The 25,157-nt window shown below is 40.5% G+C and overlaps 1 protein-coding gene across 1 annotated transcript in view; it reads left to right on the top strand.

The window, feature by feature from the left end:
- Positions 1–10,532: 10,532 nt before the first annotated feature.
- LIX1 (limb and CNS expressed 1) overlaps positions 10,533–25,157 on the top strand; it is a 55,611-nt gene continuing 40,986 nt past the window's right edge. Inside the window, 1 exon segment of the mRNA NM_001078003.1 lies at positions 10,533–10,753. Within this exon segment, the coding sequence (NP_001071471.1) occupies positions 10,672–10,753 (82 nt within the window). The 5' untranslated portion in view covers positions 10,533–10,671.

Genomic DNA, 25,157 nt, shown 5'->3' with positions numbered 1-25,157 from the left:
ATTCAATACATGTTTTCTGAAAAATAGATGAGAGTAATTCTCTGCTAAAGCAACTCACTTTTCCGAGTTGTTTTTGTTAGGAATATTTGAGTATTTTTTGAAATCTGAATATCACTGTGCTTGTTGTTCCTTTGTTCTTTACCAGTACATTGCTTGGTTTCATATCCCAGCTTTTCCATTTACCCGTGGGAACTTTTAAGCGAGTCTCATTTCTTTCTCCCTCTTTTTTTCTCCTCCTCTGCCTCAGTTTTCGTAGTGTTGAAACTGGGTTTATAACCACTTTGTAGTATTGTTTTGAGGACTGTATGAGAACGCATGGAAAGCACTTGGAACAATGCCCAGCACTTTAAAGTGTACCTGGGCATCAGAATGATAATTATAATGATGTTTATATTTCCGAAAATTTGCTAATGACTTGGTTGTGTTTCATTTAGCCACTGGAAGAATTCACTGCCATCTATTTTTTTTAGTCTCTAGTATTAAGGATAAGCCAGCAATATCTATTTCCATTTCTTAAATTGGAAACATGATAATGGGACCAGAAACTTGAGACAGTCCCACTATGATTTTTTACTGTTTCCAGATTTTATGCAGCCTGAGCAGAAGTAGACTTAAGGGTAGGGAGGAGTACAAAGGATGAGAAGTGAAAAATTCTGATATCCTTAGCTGGGTGAGTCGAGAACATATTTCACATCAAAGTTAACAAATGTAGTTGACCCTTGAACAACACGGGTTTAAGCTGCAAGGGTCCACTTATACATGGATTTTTTTTTTTTTCCCCCAGTAAATACTACAGTCCTGTTTGGTCTGAGGTTGGCTGAATCTGCAGGTATAGGAGGGCTGACTAAAGTTACAGGTGGATATTTCGCTGCCTTGGGGGTTGTTTCCCCCAGAAAAAGAATACATAAGGCATGGTTTCTCCCTTAAATACTTTATTATCCAGTGAGATGTGAAAATGGGTTCTTAGGTACATGTAACTAATGGAAATCCAGTCCCTTCAGCATCAACATGGCCTGGAAGAGATGTCATCGGCAGTGGAGATGGCCACTAGATGGCAGTGTGACCCCGCAGTCACCAGCCAGGATGACCTTGAATTACTTGAATCTGTAGTTACCAGTGGCCAGGAGATATAACAGCAGATTATTTCCCAAGCTTGATAAATACAGCAGATTCCCTTTAACTTTTGCAAAACTAGGTCTACTGTCCATTCCCAGTAAACCTTTCTGATAAAATCACTTTAATAATATAGATGCAAGAAAATGTCAAATCCAAGTCCCTTGATAATTATACTGATTTTGAAAGTATTTACATAGCTTTGAATTTTAGGTATGTCTTTAAATGGAGGTATTCATTTTTTTTATAATCTATCTACTTTAGAGCATTTTAATAACAAAGTTGAAGACAATGTAATAGAACCACAGACTATTATGGAATATATTTTCTTATATTAAAAAGTTTCAAAAACAAATTGGGAATGAAACTATATGACTTCACTCTACTCATTTTATTTATTTGATCAGTCTACTTTTGGGTGCCTGTTACCTAACAATCTACAATTTGAGGAACTTAGAAGGCAAATAAACATAGTTCTTATTTTTAACAGCCTAAGATTTCCCGTTAGTCAAATAGACAAATTTAATTCTGGATCCAATCACAATAATGATTCTTAAAAGATGTTTTTAAGTGACCCTTATTTAGAATTTAGAGACTTTGCCTTATCAGACAAGATGTAACCCTCACATTTTAAAGCATCCATAGTGAACAATAGAATCTTCCTTGGTGGCTCAGACGGTAAAAAAGTCTGCCTACAATGTGGGAAACCCGGGTTCAATCCCTGGGTCGGGAAGATCTGGAGAAGGAAATGGCAACCCACTCCAGTACCCTTGCCTGGAAAATCCGATGGACGGAGAAGCCTGGTAGGCTACAGTCCATGGGGTCACAAAGAGTCAAACACAACTGAGCGACTTCACTCATTCATTCAGTGAATGCTAAGAAAAATTTTAAGTCTACTACTACTAATGTAGTGAAAGTATTGTGATTCAAAGCACTTGTTGAACCTGGGAGTTTGAGATAAAAATCCTGGTTCTGCCACTTCCCTCAGGTACCTCCCATACCCTTTCTAACCTCACTTTTTTGATCTGTAAATGAAGACATGTAATGGTGCCTGTGTCAGGGTTGTTCTGAAGACAAAACGAAGCAACAGTCATCCTTTAGTATCCTCTGGGGATTGGTTCCACGACCACCTGTGGGTATCAAAATCCTCTCTTGTTCAAGTCCCTCATAAAAATGCAAACACGTGGACTCCCTCTCAGCAGTTTCTGCCTCTAAGGATATGGAGGGCTGAGTAAATATGTATTACTCGAATGACTTAAAGTTACCAAAAGGGAGAGTCCAAAGGAATCTTTTTTCATGGTGTTTCAGCTGATTTTATCAAGGCGCACAGATGCTTTGCTTGCAGCCTTAAGTTGTCTACTTGGTGTTCCCTTGAAATAAGCTTTTCCTATAAAATAACAAATTGTGTAACTCGGGCTAAATTTGTGGTGTTGGTAGCCATTGGTCTGCTCTTTGGCGCACAGATAGCTGGCTGAGCTTTCTCCAGAACCATAAAGATCTTAAAAGGTACTAACTGTAAGGTTAGTGTAGCTCAAAATAATCATTCTCTTAGTTAAGTGCTCAGTAAATTTCCTGACGAAACACATAGTTGCCTAATTTAAAAACTCCAGGTAAAGCAGGAGGTAAAGCTGCTGCTTCACAGGTTTTATCAGCTGCTTCCACAGGATAGAGGGTCGAGTTGAGGTTCTCAGGGAGAGCATTCCCCTGAGCTGTAGGTCTGTTTCATGCTGCAGATGGAGTGCTCTGGGCGGGCTAAGGTTCACCACCTTTGTTCTTCGTCCCTCCTCAGAACGGCTCCCTAGAGAGCACGGGGCCATCTTAGTTTGACCTTGACGTGCTTTATGAAGTACTGGAACCATCTTTCTCTACTGTATAAGGCTGGGGATTGGTAAGGTTCAGGATAGTCTCGAGCTGCCCAGTTGCATAATAACCAGGAGTGGGAAACAATACTCAAAAGACTAATATTGATGTATTTAACGATCTTAGGTTTTTCTCTTAATATTATAATGATGACATTATAACTGTATAACATGGAATCAAGTCATTGTTGGTTTAATCTCATAAATAGGAGCATACCTCATAAATACGTTTAGGACATTTGTCAAGTATTGTGTGCTTCCTTTTAGAAAAAAATTCAACCACTTAAATGAATCAAAAAAAAAAAAACACCCTGATTACTGTAACTGCTATTGTTGGTAGAAGAGGTGTCTACCTAAGAGTTCTACATTCGGAAAAAGAAAAACGTCCAGTTTTCCAAGTGTTTGGTGTGGTATAAAGTGACATCCGGGGAAGGGGTACACAGGTTTTTTTAATGAAATTTTTGTTGACTAAACGTCTCAAAGTAGACTATACTAAAGAGCCTGATATCATGAATCTAGTGCTGAGGAATTTCTAAGGACAAAAGTGAAATGCCAGAGTGTTTTGGTGAGCTATCTTGGGCAAGGGGGATTTGGTTAAATAGGTAGACTGAAAGAGCTTGCTAAGAGGAAATCATGCAGAAAATTCAGACGACAGAAATTAAGGTAGTAAGCTTGTTACACTGTATGTGGAGAAAGGTGGTGTGCGCCAAAAGTTTAAAGATGATTTTGAAAAATTTTTTTAATTTATTGAAGTATAGTTGGTTTTCAATGTTGTGTTCATTGCTGTATGGCAAAATGACTCCATTTTTTTTTCTTTTCCATATTCTTTCTCATTATGGTTTATCACAGGATATTGAATATAGTCCTGTAGAGAAGGCACCTTGTTTACCCATTGTATATATATTTTTAAAAAGTTTAACTTGGTGTATTAGGAAAATGTATGATTATAGATTTTTAAGCAGTGCAATTATTTGGTTTTAAAAAAAGGACAAGTGGGTGGAACTAAAGGGAACTTTGTCAAAGTTAGACAGTGGATTGAAGGAAAACTAAAATCTAAAGTGTTAATCCTGTGTCAGCCTAAGTATTCCAACTAAGACAATCTGAAATAGAATCCTATCCTACGAGAGTTTTAGTCTTTATTGTCTTATTCTTGTTTTAGAGATAAGAAAACTTTCGGTGTAAACTTACTTCCCCAAAGTCACATTGACTGGATAAAGTTGGAAGTGAGAGAAAAGATAAAATTCATGCTAACAGCTAGGCAAATGGTAGGAGCAGCAGTGTTCTCGGCTGGTTTAGGGCTTTTCAATTCTACAAGTGATTAAGCGCCACAGACTGATTTGACTTCCTGTGCAGTGGAGATATGAGAAAAGACAGCCCTATAGCCAGACCCGGCTTTGAGTCCTGTCTTTCACAAAGTTCCTCCATTTTTAGAAAGCGGTTGGTTTTTCTTTGTTGTTTATCTTTCCGAAACAAGCCTTTGCATCTTCTCACAGGCCCAAGAAAACCCATGTCAGTAGACTGAAGCCCTGAGTGGAATTTCTTTGATGGGAGGAGGTGGACGGGAAGCAGGGTAATACCGAAGGAGTAATTCTTTTTCCTTGAGCAGAGCTCAAGTCTGCTGCGGCACCTTGAGAGGATGAGAGAATATATTTCCCTCTGACTTGGTCGTTCTCCAGTTTTCAATTTGTGGAAAAATAGCTCCCCTTTCTATCCCTCCTTCTTTAAACAAATTTGGAAAGAAATAATGTTTCCTCTGTGTCAGCAGGACGCACGCTAAGTGCAGTGCTCTGGCAGTGACTGCATAGGAAGTGAAATGGAAATTATAGTTCACAGTGCGAAATGGATGGGCTTTTATCTTAATGTAAGCATATCCATAAGTGTGGCCTGCATTAAATTGAGAGTATACTAATGATGCAGTCTTTACCGGAAGCTTCATCTGAAATATATGGAGCTGTGAAGTTACTGGCTTGCTTGAACTTCATGTTGCCATCAACTAATCTCAGCTTTGTCATTTGTTCATAGCCAAAAACATTTCCCTTGGTTTGTTTTAATCTAATAACTAATTCTTTTCATAGTCTAGATTTTCATTTTAAATTGCTCACTGTTGCAAAGTTTTAAGCATTTCATGCAATTCATACCCAGAAGTGTGGCATTACACTAAGAAGAAAGAAGGTAGCTAATTAGCCCATGTAAACCGGTGTGTCTCACCCCCCAGCATGCCCGTTACAGAAGACCACATCTCTTCATTTATACAGAGTGGCTGAGACTCAAATGGAATTCAGGTAACTCTTTTAAGATCCAGCTGATCATTTAATAGCCATAGCTTATGTAGTTTTTTCCCCAACACTCAAATTTTTGTCCTGGACAGCGGGAAGCAGAGGCAACAGGGGTGGTGATCCTGTGAGAAAGTACAGGGAGAGGGAGAGGAACCAATAATCAGATAAAGTCTTCTGGAAGATAAAATACTGTTGTAAAGGCCACTGGCAAAGTCCACTCTAACAAGCTAAAAGAAAAATTTTAACTCTTCTTTCAAAGTACATAGTATCCTGGAAGTACAGCAAGCCAGGAGTCAGTTCCGTCTCCACAGAACACGTATCCCGTGACCCAAGAAGGTTTGGCATTGTCATGTCCAGTCTTGTAAATTTGAGCTTCCAGATTCTTCCACCTTTTAAAAAACTCTGAAATTTATCCTGGAACTGTTAACCCGTGAACTAACAAAGTCTTCCCCCAATGATATCTTTGTCCTCCAAAGTACTTTTTTTTTTTTTAATTTACAACATTGTATTGGTTTTGCCATATATCAACATGAATCTGCCACAGGTATACACGTGTTCCCCATCCTAAACCCCGCTCCCTCCTCCCTCCCCGTACCATCCCTCTGGGTGCACCAGCCCCAAGCATCCAGTATCATGCATCAAACCTGGACTGGTGACTCGTTTCATACATGATATTATACATGTCTCAATGCCATTCTCCCAAATCATCCCACCCTCTCCCTCTCCCACAGAATCCAAAAGACTGTTCTATACATCAGTGTCTCTTTTGCTGTCTCGTATACAGGGTTGTCGTTACCATCTTTCTAAATTCCATATATATGCATTAGTATACTGTATTGGTGTTTTTCTTTCTGGCTTACTTCACTCTGTATAACAGGCTCCAGTTTCATCCACCTCATTAGAACTGATTCAAATGTATTCTTTTCAATGGCTGACTAATACTCCGTTGTGTATATGTACAAAGTACTTCTTAAAGAATCAATTGTACTTCTCTTTAGAGACCAAATACCAGGATAGGGCTGAGTACTTGGTTACACAAAACAACCAGCGTGGCGTTGGCTCATTCAGGATCCTCAAATACTTTGAAACGTAAGCCTCAGGTAAATGAGGGGTTTCCTTTCATTGTGCTTTTTGGTGAAGAGTTGACTCTGAGTGCCCTGGCAAAGATAAAGGGCAGTTCAGTAGAGTGGTTCTGTCCAGTGGGGAGGGAAATTACTTCAGGAAAGCATTTTTCATAATTTGCTATAAAAATTAGAGAATATACATTCCTTTAATCTATAAATGGGAGAATTAATTTTCTAGTTATGTAGTTTAACAGATTAATACTTAATATCCTGAATGTAGAAAAATATCAATGAACAAATAATCTGAGATAAAGTTCTTTCATGTGGCCTGTGTTTTTAAGCTTCTTCTGTCTGGTAATCTGAAGCTGCCTCTCCCAACTGACCCCTCTCATAAATACCTTCCTTGATGCAAACATTTCATTGGTCTCTTCCCAGAGGAGAGTAAACAAATTAACACTGAGCAGCCATTTCATTCCTTTTACTTGTTCCTTCACAGCTACGAGTAAACAAAGTTGATGCTAACCAGCCATTCATTCTTCCTACTGGCCCCTTCCTAGTTGAGGCTAAACAAAGCTGACACTGAACAGTCATCAGTCATTACCTCTGCAAAGTCAGTTTCTTCCTGGCCTTGCCCTTTTTCCCCTTCCCCCATACCCCCAGCAACACTACACAGGGCTCTGACCCTCTTTGGCCAACCTGGCATTTCGGACCTTCCAGTTCCCCTACACATCTCCATTGGAATCTGGAAGGAGCTGCTGTCAATCTTTCCCCACTGTTTTTGTTTTGAATAGTCCTAAATTGGCTCAGGCTCACTTACTGCAAGGAGATCCAGCCAGTCCATCCTAAAGGAAATCAGTCCTGAATATTCCTTGGAAGGACTGATGCTGATGCTGAAACTCAAATACTTTGGCCACCTGATGCGAAGAACTGACTCATTGGAAAAGACCCTGATGCTGGGAAAGATTGACGGCGGGAGGAGAAGGGGATGACAGAGGGTGAGATGGTTGGATGGCATCACCCAACATGATGGACATGAATTTGAGTAAACTCTGGGAGTTGGTGATGGACAGGGAGACCTGGCATGCTGCAGTCTATGGGGTCGCAAAAAGTCGGACACGACTGAGCAACTGAACTGAACTGACTCTTTGGAGTTGGCATACGTTGCGCTAACATCGTTCAGGACCTGTATTCCCACCAATTGCACTATAGCCTCATCTACCCACCAGCTCTCCTGTTTCACTTACCGCATCTTCCTCCTCCAGGGCCAGGCACTGCATGAAGTGACATCGCAAGCAGGAGAGTGGAGATACTTCCTGTTTTAACTGAAGATGATTCTTTGTTGCATTTATTCTGTTTATTTTAATTGATGGCTTGCCTCCTTATCAGTTTTACCTGTAATGAGCTAGTTAACAACAAGAGACTGCTCATCTGTATTATTAACCATCCTCTCTGGGTGCTTAGTACATGCTGTGGCGCCCGGCCTTCCCCTTTTACTACTGGCTGATAAGTTTTGAACACTGAATATATCAGTTGAATGCCATTTCTCATACTTCTAAGCGGTATTCTTAACAGGATTTCTAAAAACATCATTTTGTATTTTCACTATAGTCATCTACCCTGTTTTACTAATTGTGCTTTTGGCGTATGAATTAGAGATGGTGGGATCTAACGTGTGAACCGTAGAATCTGTACTAACATGGGCGCACAGCACAGGGCTTTCTCAGGCTCTTTCATCTTCATCAGGTGCTTTCTACATCAGAGAGAGAGAGTGGTGAGAAACCGAGTTGTTTTTCTAGACTTTCACAATACTGCTTTAAGGAAGGTGAGAAGTTTTTAAAGGGAATATGCAAAGGCTTCAGAGTGGACCTAATGAAAAAGGAGAAACCATACTATCCAACTGGAATGTTGTATATCCACCTTTGTAGAATTCCCTTGTTTTATATTATTTCTTAAAATAGAACCCATTACAGATCATGATTTTTTTTTTAAATAGTCTTTGCAAAGATGTTTTGGGGTTCTCTAGCAGATGTTCGGGCTTCTCAGGTGGCTCAGTGGTGAAGAATCCAGGGGTCCCTGGGTCAGGAAGATCCTCTGAGGAGGGAAGTGGCCTCCCACTCCAGTATTTTTGCCTGGGAAATCCCATGGACAGAGGAGCCTGGCAGCCTACACTCACGGGGTGGCAAAGCCTCAGACACAACTGAGCAACTGAAAACAACAGCAAGCAGATTCTCATAGGTTACCTTTTTAGAAAAATCTTTGGAGGTTGAAGACAGGTTTTAATAAAGGCTTACCCTTCCTTCTAGTTAGCATTAATGGTGCCTTTGATTTCACCCTATGAATATGCGTCCCTTTTTATTGATGAAGGGATACGAAGTTGACTATGGAAACAAAAGTGATCTGTTTGAAAACAATCTAGCTTTTAGGAAATAAATCTATGACTTTCCAGAAGTTTAGAAAATGTGTGTTAATATTTGTGCTCATTTGCAGTGTAGCCATAGAGTCACAGATGTTGGATCTAAAAGAGAGCGTCTGGCACACACCCCTAATTTTTTAGATGAGGATTCCAAGTCCCAAGAAGATGAGTGACTTTCTCAAAGTTACACAGGTCACAAAAATCAAATCCCAGATCATAGTAATACCAAATGCAGTGTTCCTTCCACCACTGTACACATCTAGAGTACTACTGGAATTTAATCCCATTGAAAAGTCCATTATTGATTGAAATCCCAGCGTTAATCATTTCTAATTTTTCTACTTTTAGATTATCAGTCTTCTCCGAGAATTCTGTACTTTTTGTTGTTCTTGTTCTTGTTCTTCCAATGGGAATGTTTCCAATTCAGTTATCACACTGAAAATATTATGCATTCATTTATACTTCATGTCCAATCAATATATTAATAGTTTTTCATCTACAAGCCATCTAGTTTCTCTTAAATTATAAACTAGATGGCAGAGACATGGAAGATTTTGTATTACAGCACATGTAAAGTACACCTGTGTCTTAACGTGAAGTGTGATTTCTTTCAATTGATTTTCTTTATAATATCTTTGCACTCTGAGGCAGCCCTTGTGGAATATACATATTCCTGTGGGGATTTACTAAGTGACAGTCCTTATAATAGGAATTACTATTCTAGTCTCATTCCTTCTGTTTCCTTTTATTAAGCCCACGTCTTCTACCAACTAGCTGAAGAAACTGATCACATGGAAAACATTGTATATAGTCTTTAAAGGACTGCATTCAGTTAATCGTATGGTACAACATGATGATGGAATCTGGAAATTGGAAAGCAACCTCTTGTGCCTACCCTGGAAAAATACTTTAAATAAAAGTAAAGAAGTCCTAAATAATCCTTCAACTAACGTAGGTTACAGCCACTGAAATCAGTTCTTTTATATCTGGTGTAAAACCTTATTACTGCAGTGGAATTCTATGACATGTCTCCTGTGAAAAGACTATTTAATATTGTTGTGAGCAGTGTAGGACCTCAATAGAAAAGCAGCTTTGTTTTCTTCAGATGTTTTCATAACCACCTATATTCTTTGAAACATATACTTTTACTTCTCCGGAAATTTTTAGTATAAAAAGTTATCATGAAGAGAAGTGAATGATATCAGAATTCATTAAAATCAATCTTGAGAATGATTTGCCTCGAAGGATAAAGAGGGAAACAAATGTTCCCAGGCAAAGCCAAAAGACAGACTATGAAATTTTACTTGCCACTGCCCATCAAAAGTGACTATAATTTGGGTGGATGAAAAAATTAAACACTTTGCTCCCAAAGAGATGCTCCTGAATTCAAACTGAAAGCATGATCTAGAGCCTGGCTACATCCACAATCTTTATAGTGCTTTTTCTTTACCAAAGAAGAGTTTAGATTATATGGATTCTAAGCTGGAAATTCCTTTGCTACTAAGGAAACTTTCTTGAGAAATCATCTCCCTGATTCTATTTACCCGAAGACAGCACATCAGAAGATGAACGACCAAAAGAAATATCAAAGTCGGAAAGCTGCACACCATTCAGGCAGAATCTGGTTGGAGAGGAAGGCTGTTCGCATGATTAGAGAGCTTCCCCAGCTAGCCTGTAGGTGGGTGTGTTTAACAGAAGGAAGCAATGGGAACCCGCCTGTCAGCCAGCCTTTAGAGCTAATTAGCTCAGCATACAACAAAGATAAGTGAGCCTGGGAGGAGGGCCCCCTGAGGGGTCTTTAGATTCTGGGAAATGTCTGATTGGCAGATGTTAAAAGAGATTCTTTGGTAATCCTGTGCATCAATGAGCTGCACAAATTCAGACCAGGGCTGCAAGAATCCAGGCATGAGGGCACTGTGCTGCAGGCTCGCACAGGCAGACACAAGATGGACAGAACCTTGGAATCCCTGAGACACATCATTGCCCAAGTCTTGCCTCACAGAGACCCGGCTCTGGTCTTCAAAGACTGTAAGTACTGCAGGGGAAAAAGTTTTTTTTTGACTTTTTTAGAAAATAGTCCTAAATGTCTAGTCACATCTTATTTAAGTATGTTTTCTCCTAAATCTCTGTAGTCGTGTGCTGTGGTCTAAGTGGTATTTAACTTGTTCCTGACTTCAGTCAGGAGAATGATTTCATTTCACCTACGGGTATCAGTCGCTGGGTTATTTTTTTCAATGATACATCTTGCTAACCGTTTAGAAGTCTGTCCTAAAGTCTAAGACTCGCCTCAGACTTGATGAACTTTTCCAGATGCTCTTTAAAATAAATCAAAGCTGATTGGTACTAGGATTAAAACAAAAAATAACTTGAAGACGATAATAAGATATATCCCCTTTTAAACCTGTTTAGTCCTCCATGCCATGTATTAGTTTTGTTAAAAAGGTACTGTGTTTGAAATGTTTTGTTGCAAACAAAAGTTAACAATAAATCACCACTGAGCTCTTAAATTTTGATAACAAATGATAACACTTTCGTTAAAAGGCCAATAAAATAAGATGTCTTCCCACCTCTGCAACAACACGTTTCTCCCCCCCACACACACACACAGACTAACAACTATGCATGGCAGAGTTATTTCAAAATCTTTTTTTAATGATTATGAAAAATAATTCAATCAAGATTTCCAATTCTGGCAATACTATTAAACCATTTGTCATGTAACTTTGTTTCTGGAACCAATTTGATTTCCTGCTGCTGCAAGACAGACTATCTTCGCCTTGTATCTTATCTACAGTGGGGTTCATATTACAAAGGGCTTCTGAAACAGAACTTTGCTATGGAGCTGCCCAAAAGGTAAAATGCATATGGAATTTTTTTTTTTTTTAACTTCAATAAGTTACAGCTTTCTTCTTTGGGAATCTCATATGTTTGTCTCCATCAAAACATCAATGGTTTGGATTTTTGCTTTCTGATTGCTGAATAATGTTCATTTCCAGATGTCCTTTTAGTTTATATTTCTCATATGTGTGATGAAGAAATGTTAGGCAATTTTATTCTATCAAATATTCTTCCTAGAAATTAAATTGTAACCAATTTGCCCTCTAAGGCATCAAGTGAAAAACCTGCTCTTTCTTTTTTCCTTCTTCCTTTATTTCTCTCTTGTTCTCTTGGTTTCCTAATTTTCTTGCTTGCTTTTAAATACTGTTTTCAAGCATGTGTCAGTAGCTGTGTTAGAACTAACAAAAATCTCTCCCCACCCCCTCCCGTCTAGCCTGGAATCTCTTCAGGTTTGGCATGTTTTTTTAAGTGAAGAGGCAAGAAAAGACTGCATATCTCCTATCATAGCACTGAATTCACTAGTGAAGGGTAAAAGGGCTCTCGAGCTAAGACTTTAATTGTAGAGGACCAGGGATCTTGCGCTGAGGGTTTGGATAGTGGAAACAGTAAAAAGAAATAGAGGTAAAATGTTTCACTGAGTTCATTGTGAATTTAAGAAACTTCATCTGAAATTATGTGGACCACTTTCTGAATCCAACTAAATCCCGGCAGCTGTTTACAGTTTACCAGAGAAAATAAGATAGAAAAAGGTTCAAATAAAACGTAACTTATGCCCTGTCATCTAGGCCTTTGTGGAAACTCTTTTATGCAGCAAAGAAAAGAAGTGTCACACACTTCGTTTATTAACACTGAACTTAAATTTAATCAGAGAGCACTGCCTGCTTACCCTAGAATGGGCTGCCACTCTGCGACTCTGCTCGCAAGGCTTAATAGGCTTGAATTTTAACTACTGAGCCTCTCCCTTCAGGTGTTTCTAATCTGAAAAACGACTAAATGAAAGGAAGCCAAATGGCAGAATTCTGTGCCAGGGGTTTTTATGTTATCGAAACATCCAACCACTCACCGTCCTCGTGGAATAAATGGGAACAGGTTCACTTACTTGCCGAGGCAGACTTCACAAGAGCCTATGCCGTGCCTTGGCAAGCTACCATGCACATGCCAGGGTTTAGCACATGGACTCATTTTCTTTGGCACACCCGTAAGTCGCTACCACCGCACGCCTGCTTTACCTGGCCTGTAAAAAGTCCCCATCAACCTTGAATAGCGGGTTCTAAGCAGCCTCCTCTCCTCTAGTCATTCCTGGCTCCTTCTCTCCCCCCCCCCCCAGGCCAGTCTTTTTCTGCCAGAAGGGAAGAACTGAGCACCTCAGCACATCACTGCCAACTCCATAAGAAAAATTACTGCCTTGCTTTCCTGCAAGATGAAAAGCCAGTTCAATCATGTTTGAAACCATACACAGTTGAACAAGGGAGCATAGAAAAATAATAACATTTAAATGTGTTTTTCTAAATTTCTCTTCTGTACATGCAAAGGTAGTTTTTTTTTTCTCTTTTTATTCTTCTGAAACATAGAATACAAGAGAGGTACATTTGATTAATTTGTTGCCCTCACTTGGCTTTCAATTTTGTATAAAAACAAGCAAAAGTAGATTGAATTTTCTCTTTAAGTTGTTCAGGAAAAGTACCCAGAGAGTTTTCTGGTCTGGGACCAATGCACATGGGGATAGTTATATTCATTTAAAGAAATAAAATATGAATGCTTTTCTCAGCCAAGGAGGTCCTCCACATGGCATTTTTTATTGCACTGAATCTCTAGTTTGTGTTAGGCAAGGTGTTCATCTGACAAAAGTTGTAATTTGTTTATTTTCTTTCCTGAAAGGAAATGAATTTCATGACATTTTCCCCCTTTCCTCTATTTCGAGTTTCAAATGAAAAACAATGGAAAGAAATTTTAAATGAGGTGGGCTCTCGATTTGTAATTTGTTCGTCTAAGCTGGCACGGGACTGTTCTCCACTGCCTGAATGTCTCCACTTTGTAACAGGTATCTCCAGGAGTCTGTACCGCCCAGCAGAATCTCTGTGCAGAGGAAGTAAGGCATATGTCCATGTTGCCTTCCATTCTTGGCTTTGTGCAACATCCAATTTCTTTTCTTGTGTCATGCGTCACAACCTAAGATGAGCTATCCTGAAAGCAGCCTTTGTCAGCTGTCTTGAGTCTGTGTGTAAGCTTACTATCTGTTGGCCATAGTTTAACAGATTCTCACATGCTTGCCCAAAGGAAGTCACCACCCCCTGATTTCAAGATGTCTTCACGTTCAGATCCTATCCTGTTAACTCTTCAAATAGCAAGAGCATCATAAGCTTATCTGCCATCTTTGGGATCTTTCTTCATGCATCATTAGTAATGCTAGGATGTCAAGTCCTCATCCTGTGATTAAGACAGTATGCTAAGAATGTTTATTCTTCACAGCATGTCAATAATGTAGGTACTATTGTGATTTATAGTGAGAGAAGTGAAGTTGCTGGAGCTTAAGGTAACCTGCTCAAGGCCACACCTAATGAAATGATACAGCCAGGATTCAAATTCTATATTCCAACTTCTCACCTTTAACTGATACAAGACATTGCCTCTCAGAAGACTTATATTGCCACGTCATTTGTGTGGTCATGGCAGTGTCTGTCAGGAAAACAGAGGTGGGACTGAAATGGACCTTTCTGGGTATTTGGAGAGAGTCCATTAAATAAGCTTATCTGAGTGGCAATGTAACAGGAGAGTGAGAGGGGAAGGGAATTTTTGAAGAGAGAGAACAGTTTGCCAAAAGGCAGATCAGGCAATACAAGAACGACGCATCAGGGAAGGTGGAGACAAGGCTACAAAGGCAGGTGGAATCACACCCAAGTGCAGGCAACAGGGAGCTGTTGGAGCTAACAGTGATGCTAGATTAGTTCTGAAAGCATGGGGCATTATGTTGTATTGGGGAAAAGATTGTATTGACATCTGTTGAAGGTACACTTCCTGATATTAAGTTGGGGAGAATTGCAGCTTTTTTACAGCAAGAGTCCTTTTGCCCATTCAGGCAAGATACAAGAGCTGTAAATGTAAACATGCCTATAGGGAGAAACCACTGTCACTAAATAAAGCCAAAATTATGACAAACTTTCTCAAACAGATAGTTACAAACTATCTTAGTTGTCACTGAAACCCTGAGAATGTGTGGGTTTCTAGCACTGATTTATAAAGTAATGTGTTAGACTTCACTAATGTTCCCCAAAATTTTGCAATGAAAACAAATTAGGTGGAACCTTTACTAAACATTGCACAATGAGAAGAAAACTTTGTCACGTATTTGAAGTTTGTTAACTCTTCCATTTGAGGAGACACTTTTCTGTATGAAAGCTTATATTTATCCCAGTTAGGTGAATACCTCAAAAAGTACATTTTTACCCTTTGGAAAAATTGAACCAGACTATAGACCTTTTAAATATCTTAGTAATCGTGATTCTGGCTGTATAGAATGCAAGAGAAGAAAAATTCTCAAGAGTCAAGTATTTTCCCCGCCCCATGCTTTTTAGCATAGTTATCTCAAATCTATAAATTTGATGATACATTTATGGTTTCTGCATTTCACATAAAGGGATGGAATAGGAAGTGAGAGATGAAGGCACTTGTGCAGTAAAAGCCCTCCACGTATTGCGTTGCATTCCATCACAGAAAGTGTGCTGGAAAGAGCATGGTTAAAACACAAAAAACAAAAACCTCTACTTCTTGCTAGCTCATTTTGGATTAATGACTACATCTTAATTACAATAATTTGAACTCTGATAATTTTAGCATCTAAACTCTGGATGCCTGTTCTACTGAAGAAGACTATTCAAATGCTGCTGCTGCTGTTGCTGCTAAGTCGCTTCAGTCGTGTCCAACTCTGTGCGACCCCATAGAAGGCAGCCCACCGGGCTCCCCCGTCCCTGGGATTCTCCAGGCAAGAACACTGGAGTGGGTTGCCATTTCCTTCTCCAATGCGTGAAAGTGAGGTAGCTCAGTCGTGTCTGACTCTTCACGACCCCATGGACTGCAGCCTACCAGGCTCCTCCATCCATAAGCAAGAGTACTGGAGTGGGGTGCCATCGCCTTCTCCAATTCAAATGCTAGTTTTACTTTATTGTAGGATACAACTATTTTTATTTTGACTTATTTCAAGAGAAAAATGCAGGTTTCAGTTCAGCTATCTGTAACATAAGCACTGTTCTCCTTTTTTCAGTAAAGATACATTTGGCAGAGTTTAAATACTAATAGTGTCAGAGGAAAATTTTTCAAAATGGAAAAAAAGGAAGAGGCTTTTTGATCACTTAATGGCAACATCTGTCTTAATACATTTATTTCTTAATATATAAATAAGATTTAACAAATCAAAAAGAATATTGATTGACACCAATCCTGTGATCAAGTCTGTCGCTTCTCCATGGTCTGCAGTCTCATCTCACCATAGGCTTTTTTTTTTAACAGTTAAGATTTGTTAGCCTGAGCTCAACTTTAACAACCTCTGAAACTCATGTGTTAAGTTACAGCCCATAATAGGATACAGCTGCACAAGGGTGAGTTTCTAAGTTACGATTTTTCTGTTTAAATGATACGGTTTTACTGATTATGTGCTACAGATTGATTTAAGAAATGTAAGACAACTTTAGAAGCCTTTCATAAAAGAATCTTCTTTATTGAATACATTTCATATTGACATTTTAACCCCAAAGGCTCTTATTCCCTTTCTTCCATGTTCAAATGCTCACATCAGTTTAATCTGTCAAGGTAGTTTTTAAAACTCCTATTTTAAAAGAAAAAGGGGGAAAAAAGAATCCTACTGAAAGTTTAATAATGATAAAACAGGCAATTATTACAGTCCCTGTCGTTTTCTACATTCTCTTTCTGGTGTCCTTGGAATCCTGTTTGCACTATGGTTTCGCTTTGTTTTTCCCTTCCTCTGCGATGATAATCAGTTGATCCCTATTTTGATCCATCCCATTACACAGCTGTGGGAACCCATCATTTAGTCACCACTCCTTTGGCACTTACGGGCTGCATAGTGTAGTTTCCGTTTTTCTCACAGGGCTCTGCCCCATGAGTTATGGTTTTGCTGGCATGTTTTTTCCACATCTCAGTTGCGACTCCCAGGAGGGCAAAGCCATACGTTGCACTTCTGTGTAGCCACCAGAGGCGTCCCTCACGGGGCCAGGCACCTTGCAGGTGTACAACAGACTTTTTTGGTTGCTGATTCACTGGTTTTCTCCCTCTCCAAAAGGAGGAAAATTTTTCCCATGTCAGGTGAAATACGATGAAATAAATGGTACTGGGACTTACTAAGCCATCATCCATTGACACCTTAATCATAGCCTAATTGCACACAGGGTTCAGTTGACAGCTCTGTGAGACAGGAGGGTGCATCTTCTTCAGAAGAAGAAGGGGTTCTGAAAATAAACACAGCCACCTCAGATGACTTCCCCAGAGCACTGCCTCAGGTTGACCTTGGTATTGTGATATCACTCAGTCATGTCTAACTCTTTGTGACCCTGTGGACTGTAGCCCGCCAGGGTCCTCTTTCCATGAGATTCTCCAGGCAAGAGTACTGGAGTGGGTAGCCATTTCCTTCAGTGGATCTTCCCAACCCAGGAATCGAACCCGGGTCTCCTGCATTACAGGCAGATTCGTTACCATCTGAGCCACCCGGGAAGCCCCTGGCCTTGGTAGAGCAGCCCAAATTATCCCACCACACTGACACAGTGACTCAGATCGCCAGTTCTTATTTTCATTCTCTCAGTCTACCCTCAACTCTGAATCACCAGAGGCTGTGTACATCAAGCTGTCTGCGCCGTGTACAAAAACCCAGTTAAATAGCTGTGGCAGGGTCATGAATAGCTTTCTTATAATGACTATACCTGGGGAAAGTTCGTGACATACCTAAAGCCACATTTGCACAGATCTGACCATTTTAACTAAACGGAACTGGTCGGCAAAGCAACAGTGTTTGCTCTTTTGTTTGTTTTTTGTTTTCTTGGATCTTTGGTTGTTATCTAAAGTCAACAGTCATACAAAGTCTCTCTCTTTTTTTTTTAATTGGCATATAATTGCTTTACAATGTTGTGTTAGGTTCTGCTGTACAACCAAGTGAATCAGCCATGTGTATCCATATAGCCCCACCCACCCCCACCCCACCTATGCAGGTCACCACAGAGCACCGAGCTGAGCTCCCTATGCTATATTGCAGATCCGCGCTAGCTAGCTATTTTACACATGGTCGTCTATTTACGTCAAGCCTAATCTACCAGTTCATCCATTCTACGCTCCCTTCCCTTCTCTCGCTGTGTCCACATATCTGTTCTCCACGTCTGTGTCTCTATTCCTGCCCTGGAACTAGGTTCCTCTGTTCTATTTTTCTAGATCCCACATACATGCGTTAATATAGGATATTTGTTTTTCTCTTTCTGACTTACAGTGCAAATGCAATGCCCAGGGGTACGTGGGAAAGATATATACTTCCTAGTTGCTTAAATGGATTACATCAGGTTTCAGGTCTATGTAGCTCTTGTGATTGGATGACATCATCTGAACCATGATGTACATGAAAACCACGCTTGGGAGTTCAAGTGCTGCTGTTTAATGGTGGTATATTTAATGACCTTTTATTTTGTCTTTGTGATTCCATCTTGTTCCTTAATATTCTCTCTCTTAAAAAATTACCTTCTTAAAAAGTTAACTTGTACTTCCAAAGATTTTTTTTTTTTTTTTTAAGTTTCATTTAACACAAGGAGCCTGGCCTGGAGCTCTGGAGCTCTGGAGCTCCTAGAGGGTCAGCTAGGAGGCGGGAGGGAGGCTCACAAGGGAGGGGATATATATAGATAGATAGATCAATTCAGTTCAGTTCAGTTGCTCAGTCGTGTCTGACTCTTTGCGACCCCATGAATCGCAGCACCCCAGGCCTCCCTGTCCATCACCAACTCCCGGAGTTCACTCAGACTCACGTCCATCGAGTCGGTGATGCCATCCAGCCATCTCATCCTCTGTCGTGCCCTTCTCCTCCTGCCCCCAATCCCTCCCAGCATCAGAGTCCTCTCCAATGAGTCAACTCTTCGCATGAGGTGGCCAAAGTACTGGAGTTTCAGCTTTAGCATCATTCCTTCCAAAGAAATCCCGGGGCTGATCTCCTTCAGAATGGGCTGGTTGGATCTCCTTGCAGTCCAAGGGACTCTCAAAAGTCTTCTCCAACACCACAGTTCAAAAGCATCAATTCTTCGGCACTCAGCTTTCTTCACAGTCCAACTCTCACATCCGTACATGACCACAGGAAAAACCATAGTCTGACTAGACAGATAGATACAATTATGACTGATTCACGTTGTTGTGTGTCAGAAACCAAGACAACATTGTAAAGCACTTATCCTCCAATAAAAAAAGTATTGTTTCAATTTCTCCCCTAAATGATTTATAGCTCAACTTTAAATTCTAAAGGTGAAAATCAAAGCAAAAAGAATGATGTAATTTTTTTTTTTTTGGAGAGTCTTCCAAGAGGTTAATTTTGTAAAACAACCCAACGGATTTAATTCCCTTAGAAAACGTGTTCAGGATGGAGAACAGGGACCAGATCAGAAGAAAAGAAAAAGGAAACAAAAGAAGAAATATGATCAGCTGCCCAACTGCTGCAGGAGCTAGGCACTGACTTTGGAGAATAACTAAAAGAAAGCTACTAATGCTGGGAACAAAGCAAGACTCTAGGCTGTCTCATATCTGTGTGTGGTTGTGGCTACCTTTGAGAGAGTGTCTACAGAAAAGAAGACGTGGCCCAAGTTTCTTACATGTTGTACACGACACATAAGCAGTGTCAGCAAGATTCCGTTAGCCTGATCAGAACTTGTCAGAGCCTGAGAATGGTTATAAATGTTTAGACAGCTGGCTCTGTTGGTCACTGTCCTGGTGTTTGCCAAGCCAAGCACAAGACCTAAAGGAACCCAATTTTGCATGAATGTCAAATTGGTAAGATGCCTTGAGCTTGCTCCTTAAATTATTTGGAAATCCTTTTCCTGTTTCTCCTCAACAAAACTAGGGGATCACATTTACAAAAACAAGGTATATGTGATTGAATTACTAGAACAGAAAATGCTGTTCATTTTATTTAAAAATATCACCTGCTAAGAATAATTTATAGTTAAAGATTATGTTAAAACATTACATACCATAAATCCATCTGTTTGGAGGCAGAGAATCGATTTGAAACTATGTTTCTCATCTTGAAAGCCTCTAACTAGTTTATCCTAAAATGGTAGCCTTTCCAATTTGTCTTAGTTTTTGGCAAAGGAAATTTTTACCCAGCTAGAATTTTTTCTCATGTAAGGCATAAAAAAATGGGCTCTTTTTTCTGATAGATTTATGACATACTTTTAAGATCCCTTATTGCTGACAAATGACTGTCTTTCCAGTCAGGACTTACCTCATATTAGGTAATTGAACTGGGCAATGAACTATAATATTTCTACTTTCCCGAAGCATAAGAGTTATTAACATTAATTTGAAATAAGCATCAGTTCCTTTCTGTAGTTTTTCCTAACAGCAGGTCTGTTACCATTAGCATTCATCAGAAAGTGAAAAATTGGACAAACATCCGTGTTTCCAGATTTTGAGACATGTAGTATTTCTTCCCTTTATTTTCTGGCTATTATGAAGCTTTGACTTTACCAGTGAATGATATTAAAAGAGTTTTCTCATTTCCATCTCTGAATTCTTCACATATCTTAGACACAAATTAAATAGCCCAATGTGTACAATTAGAGAATTTTCAGACTTCAGACTATTTTCAGAATGTTTAATGATATGGTTTCCAACCTAGGAACAGTCAGTTTCAAAGATGCAATGTGCCAGCATATAATCATGCCCTTTCCTTTCTTCCTTCACCTTCTCCAACCACAAATAATAGCTAACCCTCTAGTGCTTACTATGCGTGAAGCTCTGTTCTGAGCATTTTCCATTTTAAGCTTTACAGCAACCCTGTAAATACTGCCTTTTACAGAGAGAACAGGGGCATTCAGTAGGTATGGAGCACTCTGCCTGTTCCATCTCCTACCCACTCCTTGTAGATTTTTTTGCCTAAGCTCCCACCAGAGAAACACTTCTCCTGGGTTCACCCAGATGCACAAGAGCAGCCACACGTTTCTCCATGTGTCTGTGCCCTTGTTTTTATGAATGGAGCCTCTGCAGACAGCACAGCACCTCACAGACAAAGGACAAGAAAATCGGTGCCCCTGCATTTCTCACCCGCTTGCATAAGCCTGGGGCACCGGAACAATATAATTAATTTCCAATTATTAAAAGAGGCAACGTCCCCTTGCTGTGTTGCTTATCAAATCGTACCCCCTTCTTCATGGCATGCTTTCCTATCACTCCCACACACAATTCCTCCACTGAGGCATTACTATTTTTCCTACTCTTTTTGTCAAATGCCACTCTCACTTTTTTAGTTTCTACCCCCTTCCCCATCCTGGTCTAAATCTCATTTTTCTGGGGAGGTTCAACTTAGACTCTCCTCCTCTGCATAATTTTTCTGTCCTTTTCAGTCCACATTTATCTACATTTCCCCTTAAATGTACTTAGTTCAGTTCAGTTCAGTTCAGTCGTGTCCGACTCTTTGCGACCCCATGGACTGCAGCACTCCAGGCCTCCCTGTCCATCACCAACTCCCGGAGTTCACCCAAACCCATGTCCATTGAATCAGTGATGCCATCCAGCCATCTCATCCTCTGTCATCCCCTTCTCCTCCTGCCTTCAATCTTTCCCAGCATCAGGGTCTTTTCAAATGAGTCAGTTCTTCGCATCAGGTGGCCAAAGTATGGGATTTTCAGCTTCAACATCAGTCCTTTCAATGAACACCCAGGACTGATCTCCTTTAGGATGGACTGGTTGGATCTCCTTGCAGTCCAAGGGACTCTCAACAGTCTTCTCCAACACCACAGTTCAAAAGCATCAATTCTTCGGTGCTCAGCTTTCTTTATAGTCCAACTTAGTTATTGTGCCATAAATTTTAGAGCTCTAAATATTACCTTAAAATCATTTCTGTTATACAATGTAGCAGTCTAATATTTTGTTAACAAATTATATTATGAATTCATTATTTCTGCAATCAAATTGTAAATCTTTATGTGCAAAGGCCTATTTTGAGTTGTGTTTTTTTTTTCTTTTTGACTCTATGCCATCAAGGTCAGGGTCCCCAGATAGACCAGGGCCTCATTGCTGTTTAATTTTGGTGTTCTGTTCCACTGATCCCAGAGAGACTACTTTCAAATCCTTTTCAACACTATGCTCCAGGCAGTCAACATAAATGGAGAACTGACACTTTAAGACAAAAGTACTTAGATCTCTGTTCAGGATAGCCACAAGCTCTAGTTATCATGAAAGTAAAATCCTAGCTGGCAAGCAACTAGCAATCACCCTACCCAGGGTTCATCTTCCTGCACCTGCTCAACCATCTCCAGCTGAGACATGGCTGCCACCAACACACCCATGCTGGGTGGGCACCATGATGGTTCTTATAAGAAATCTCCTATTCTAGAAGGAAGTCTTAATCTCTCCATGAATTGTACTTTAAAAGTACTCCAAGAGTACTTTCACCTCTCTTCTGTATGTTCATTCAATTGCACGGTTCAGATATGTAGTATTGTTTAGAGTCCAGATGAATTCAGCAACTGCTTCTACATGAACAGGCCTGTGCTAGATACCAAGGAGGATACAGAGAAGAATGAACCGGAGTTCCTGTCCTCTGGAATCACAATTTGCTGTTAGGTAAATAACATACAACTGTTCTCTATAAGATGAATTGTTATCCCAAGGCATTTCATTCCTCTGGCCAGAAGTAAGCCCAGCCAAATCTGACTTGATAAATTTAGCCAGGAGCACCACATCCATTTTGTTAGCATGCTTTATAGGAGATTAAGTGCTAAGACACTGGGCCACTGATGGAATAAGAGCACAGGAAAGGCCATTCATGTGGGTTGGAATCAGGCAGTAAGGCATGATGGAGGAGGTGGCATTTCCTCTGAAATTTGAGAGTAAATTGGATGGCTAGAAAGGAGAGGCAGAAACAACACTCAGGGTAGGAAGGAGGACTTGAACCAAAGCACAGGGGGAAAAACCGTGCAGTATGTGTTCAAGGGCAAGTGAAGTCACTGCCTTTGCTGAAGCTAATGGAGGCTTTCTGCTAGGAAGGGTCAAAGGTTGGACGGTTAAGGTGTTCCACATTGCTGGATGTCTTCATTGGTCAAGTGCCTTCTGTGAAGCTTTAATGCTGAACTTTATGCTCAGAAAGAAAGCTGGAGGAAGGGGGAAACCTCACTTAACGAAAGACTTACTTGGAGATCTAGTCACTCCTCTGGAGACTCTCGTGTTCAAATTTCAAAACACAGTGAGAAAGAAAGTACCCACAATAATGCCCATCAGCTGCATAGCAAATTGTCTTCTTATTGATAGGAAAGTATTCAAAACCTCTGAAGAGGTTTGTTTTAGTCAGCTTGGGCTGCTGGAACAAAATACCACAGAGTGGGTGGCTTAAACAACAGAAATATAATGGTATTTCTCACAGATCCAAGATAAAGTTGCTGGCAGAATCAGCGTTTTGGTGAGAGCCCTCTTCCCGGTTTACAAATGGCTGCCTTCTTGCTGTGTCCTCACAAGGCTGAGAGAGGAAGCTGTGGTGTCTCCTTCTACTCTTATAAAGATACCAGTCCCATCGTGGGGCTCTAACCCTCATCAGTTCAGTTCAGTTGCTCAGTCGTGTCTGACTCTTTGCGATCCCATGGACTGCAGCACACCAGGCCTCCCTGTCCATCACCAACTCCTGGAACTTATTCAAACTCATGTCCATTGAGTCAGTGATGCCATCCAACCATCTCATCCTCTGTCGTCCCCTTCTCCTCCTGCCTTCAATCTTTTCCAGCATCAGGGTCTTTTCAAATGAATCAGCTCTTTGCATCAGGTGGCCAAAGTATTGGAGTTGCAGCTTCAACATCAGTCCTTCCAATGAGCACCCAGGACTGATCTCCTTTAGGATGGACTGGTTGGATCTCCTTGCAGTCCAAGGGACTCCCAAGAGTCTCCTCCAATACCACAGTTCAAAAGCTTCAATTCTTCCGTGCTCAGCTTTATTTATAGTCCAACTCTCACATCCATACATGACTACTGGAAAAACCACAGCCTTGGCAAAGTAATGTCTTTGCTTTTTAATATGCTGCCTAGGTTGGTCATAACTTTCCTTCCAAGGAGTAAGCGTCTTTTAATTTCATGGCTGCAGTCACCATCTGCAGTGATTTTGGAGCCCCCCAAAATAAAGTCTGTCACTGTTTCCAGTTTCTCCATCTATTTGCCATGAAGATCTTTGCAACCCCATGGACAGTATGGTCCATGGAATTCTCCAGGTCAGAACACTGGAGTGGGTAGCCTTTCCCTTCTCCAGGGGATCTTCCCAACCCAGGGATCAAACCTAGGTCTACCACATTGCAGGCGGATTCTTTTTCAGCTGAGCCACAAGGAAAGCCCAAGAATACTGGAGTGCGTAGCCTATCCCTTCTCCAGGGGATCTTCCAGACCCAGGAATCGAACCGGGGTCTCCTGCATTACAGGTGTGTTCTTTACCAGCTGAGCTATTAGTTTACATCTAACCTCATAAGGTTACATCTAACCCTCATAAGGACTTCCCTTGTGGCTCAGATGGTAAAGCATCTACCTACAATGTGGGAGACCTGGGTTCAATCCCTGGGTCGGGAAGATCCTCTGGAGAAGGAAATGGCAACCCACTCCAGTACTCTTGCCTGGAAAATCCCACGGATGGAGGAACGTGGTGTGCTACAGTCCGTGGGGTCGCAAAGAGTAGGACACAACTGAGCGACTTCACTTCACTTCAACCCTCATAACCTCATCTAAACCTGACTATCTCCCTGAGTCCCCACCTTCTAATAACATCATATTGTGAGTTAGGGCTTCAGCATATGAATGTGTGAGAGACACAAATATTTAGTCCAGAACAGGGTCTATTATATGCGTCTGAGAAAGCAATGTGGAGCAATGGAGTGTGATTAAAAAGTCTGATGTGCAAAGTCAACTCGGGTTAATTTGTTTTTGTTTTTGTTTTTTTAACTCTCAGATATTATAATCTGATAGTAGTTACAAAAAGGAACTGGATTTCATGCTATCATTCCTAGGATCTCCCCAACAATTCTCTCTCCTTCCACTTCTTCTCATACCCCTAGCGTCAGCCATTTGATATTCTATTTCTGTATAGTAATTTTTCCAGTTAAACATCAGTAGCCTCATCAAAGGTAAGACCTATGTATGGCCTATGAGTGTTAAACCCTGAAGTTGGAGGGTCGCTCAGCTTGTCCTGACTCCAGCATCAGCCAGCTTGTTACCCATCTGATTTCTCTGGATCTCCAGCTCAGGATTCACTGCCTCTCTCCTGTCTGGTGTCAAGACTCCCCATGAATGATTAGTGTATCTTGTCCTGGCTTATGAATAAAAGCCCTTTTCCTTTAGTGTCCATTCAAACAATGTAGAAACTCTTCAAAAAGTA

Source organism: Bos taurus, chromosome 7 (assembly GCF_002263795.3).
Source record: "Bos taurus isolate L1 Dominette 01449 registration number 42190680 breed Hereford chromosome 7, ARS-UCD2.0, whole genome shotgun sequence".
Classification (NCBI taxonomy): Eukaryota; Metazoa; Chordata; class Mammalia; order Artiodactyla; family Bovidae; genus Bos; species Bos taurus.
Note: the sequence above shows the minus strand (reverse complement) of the source record. Positions and strands in the feature narration are given on the sequence as shown.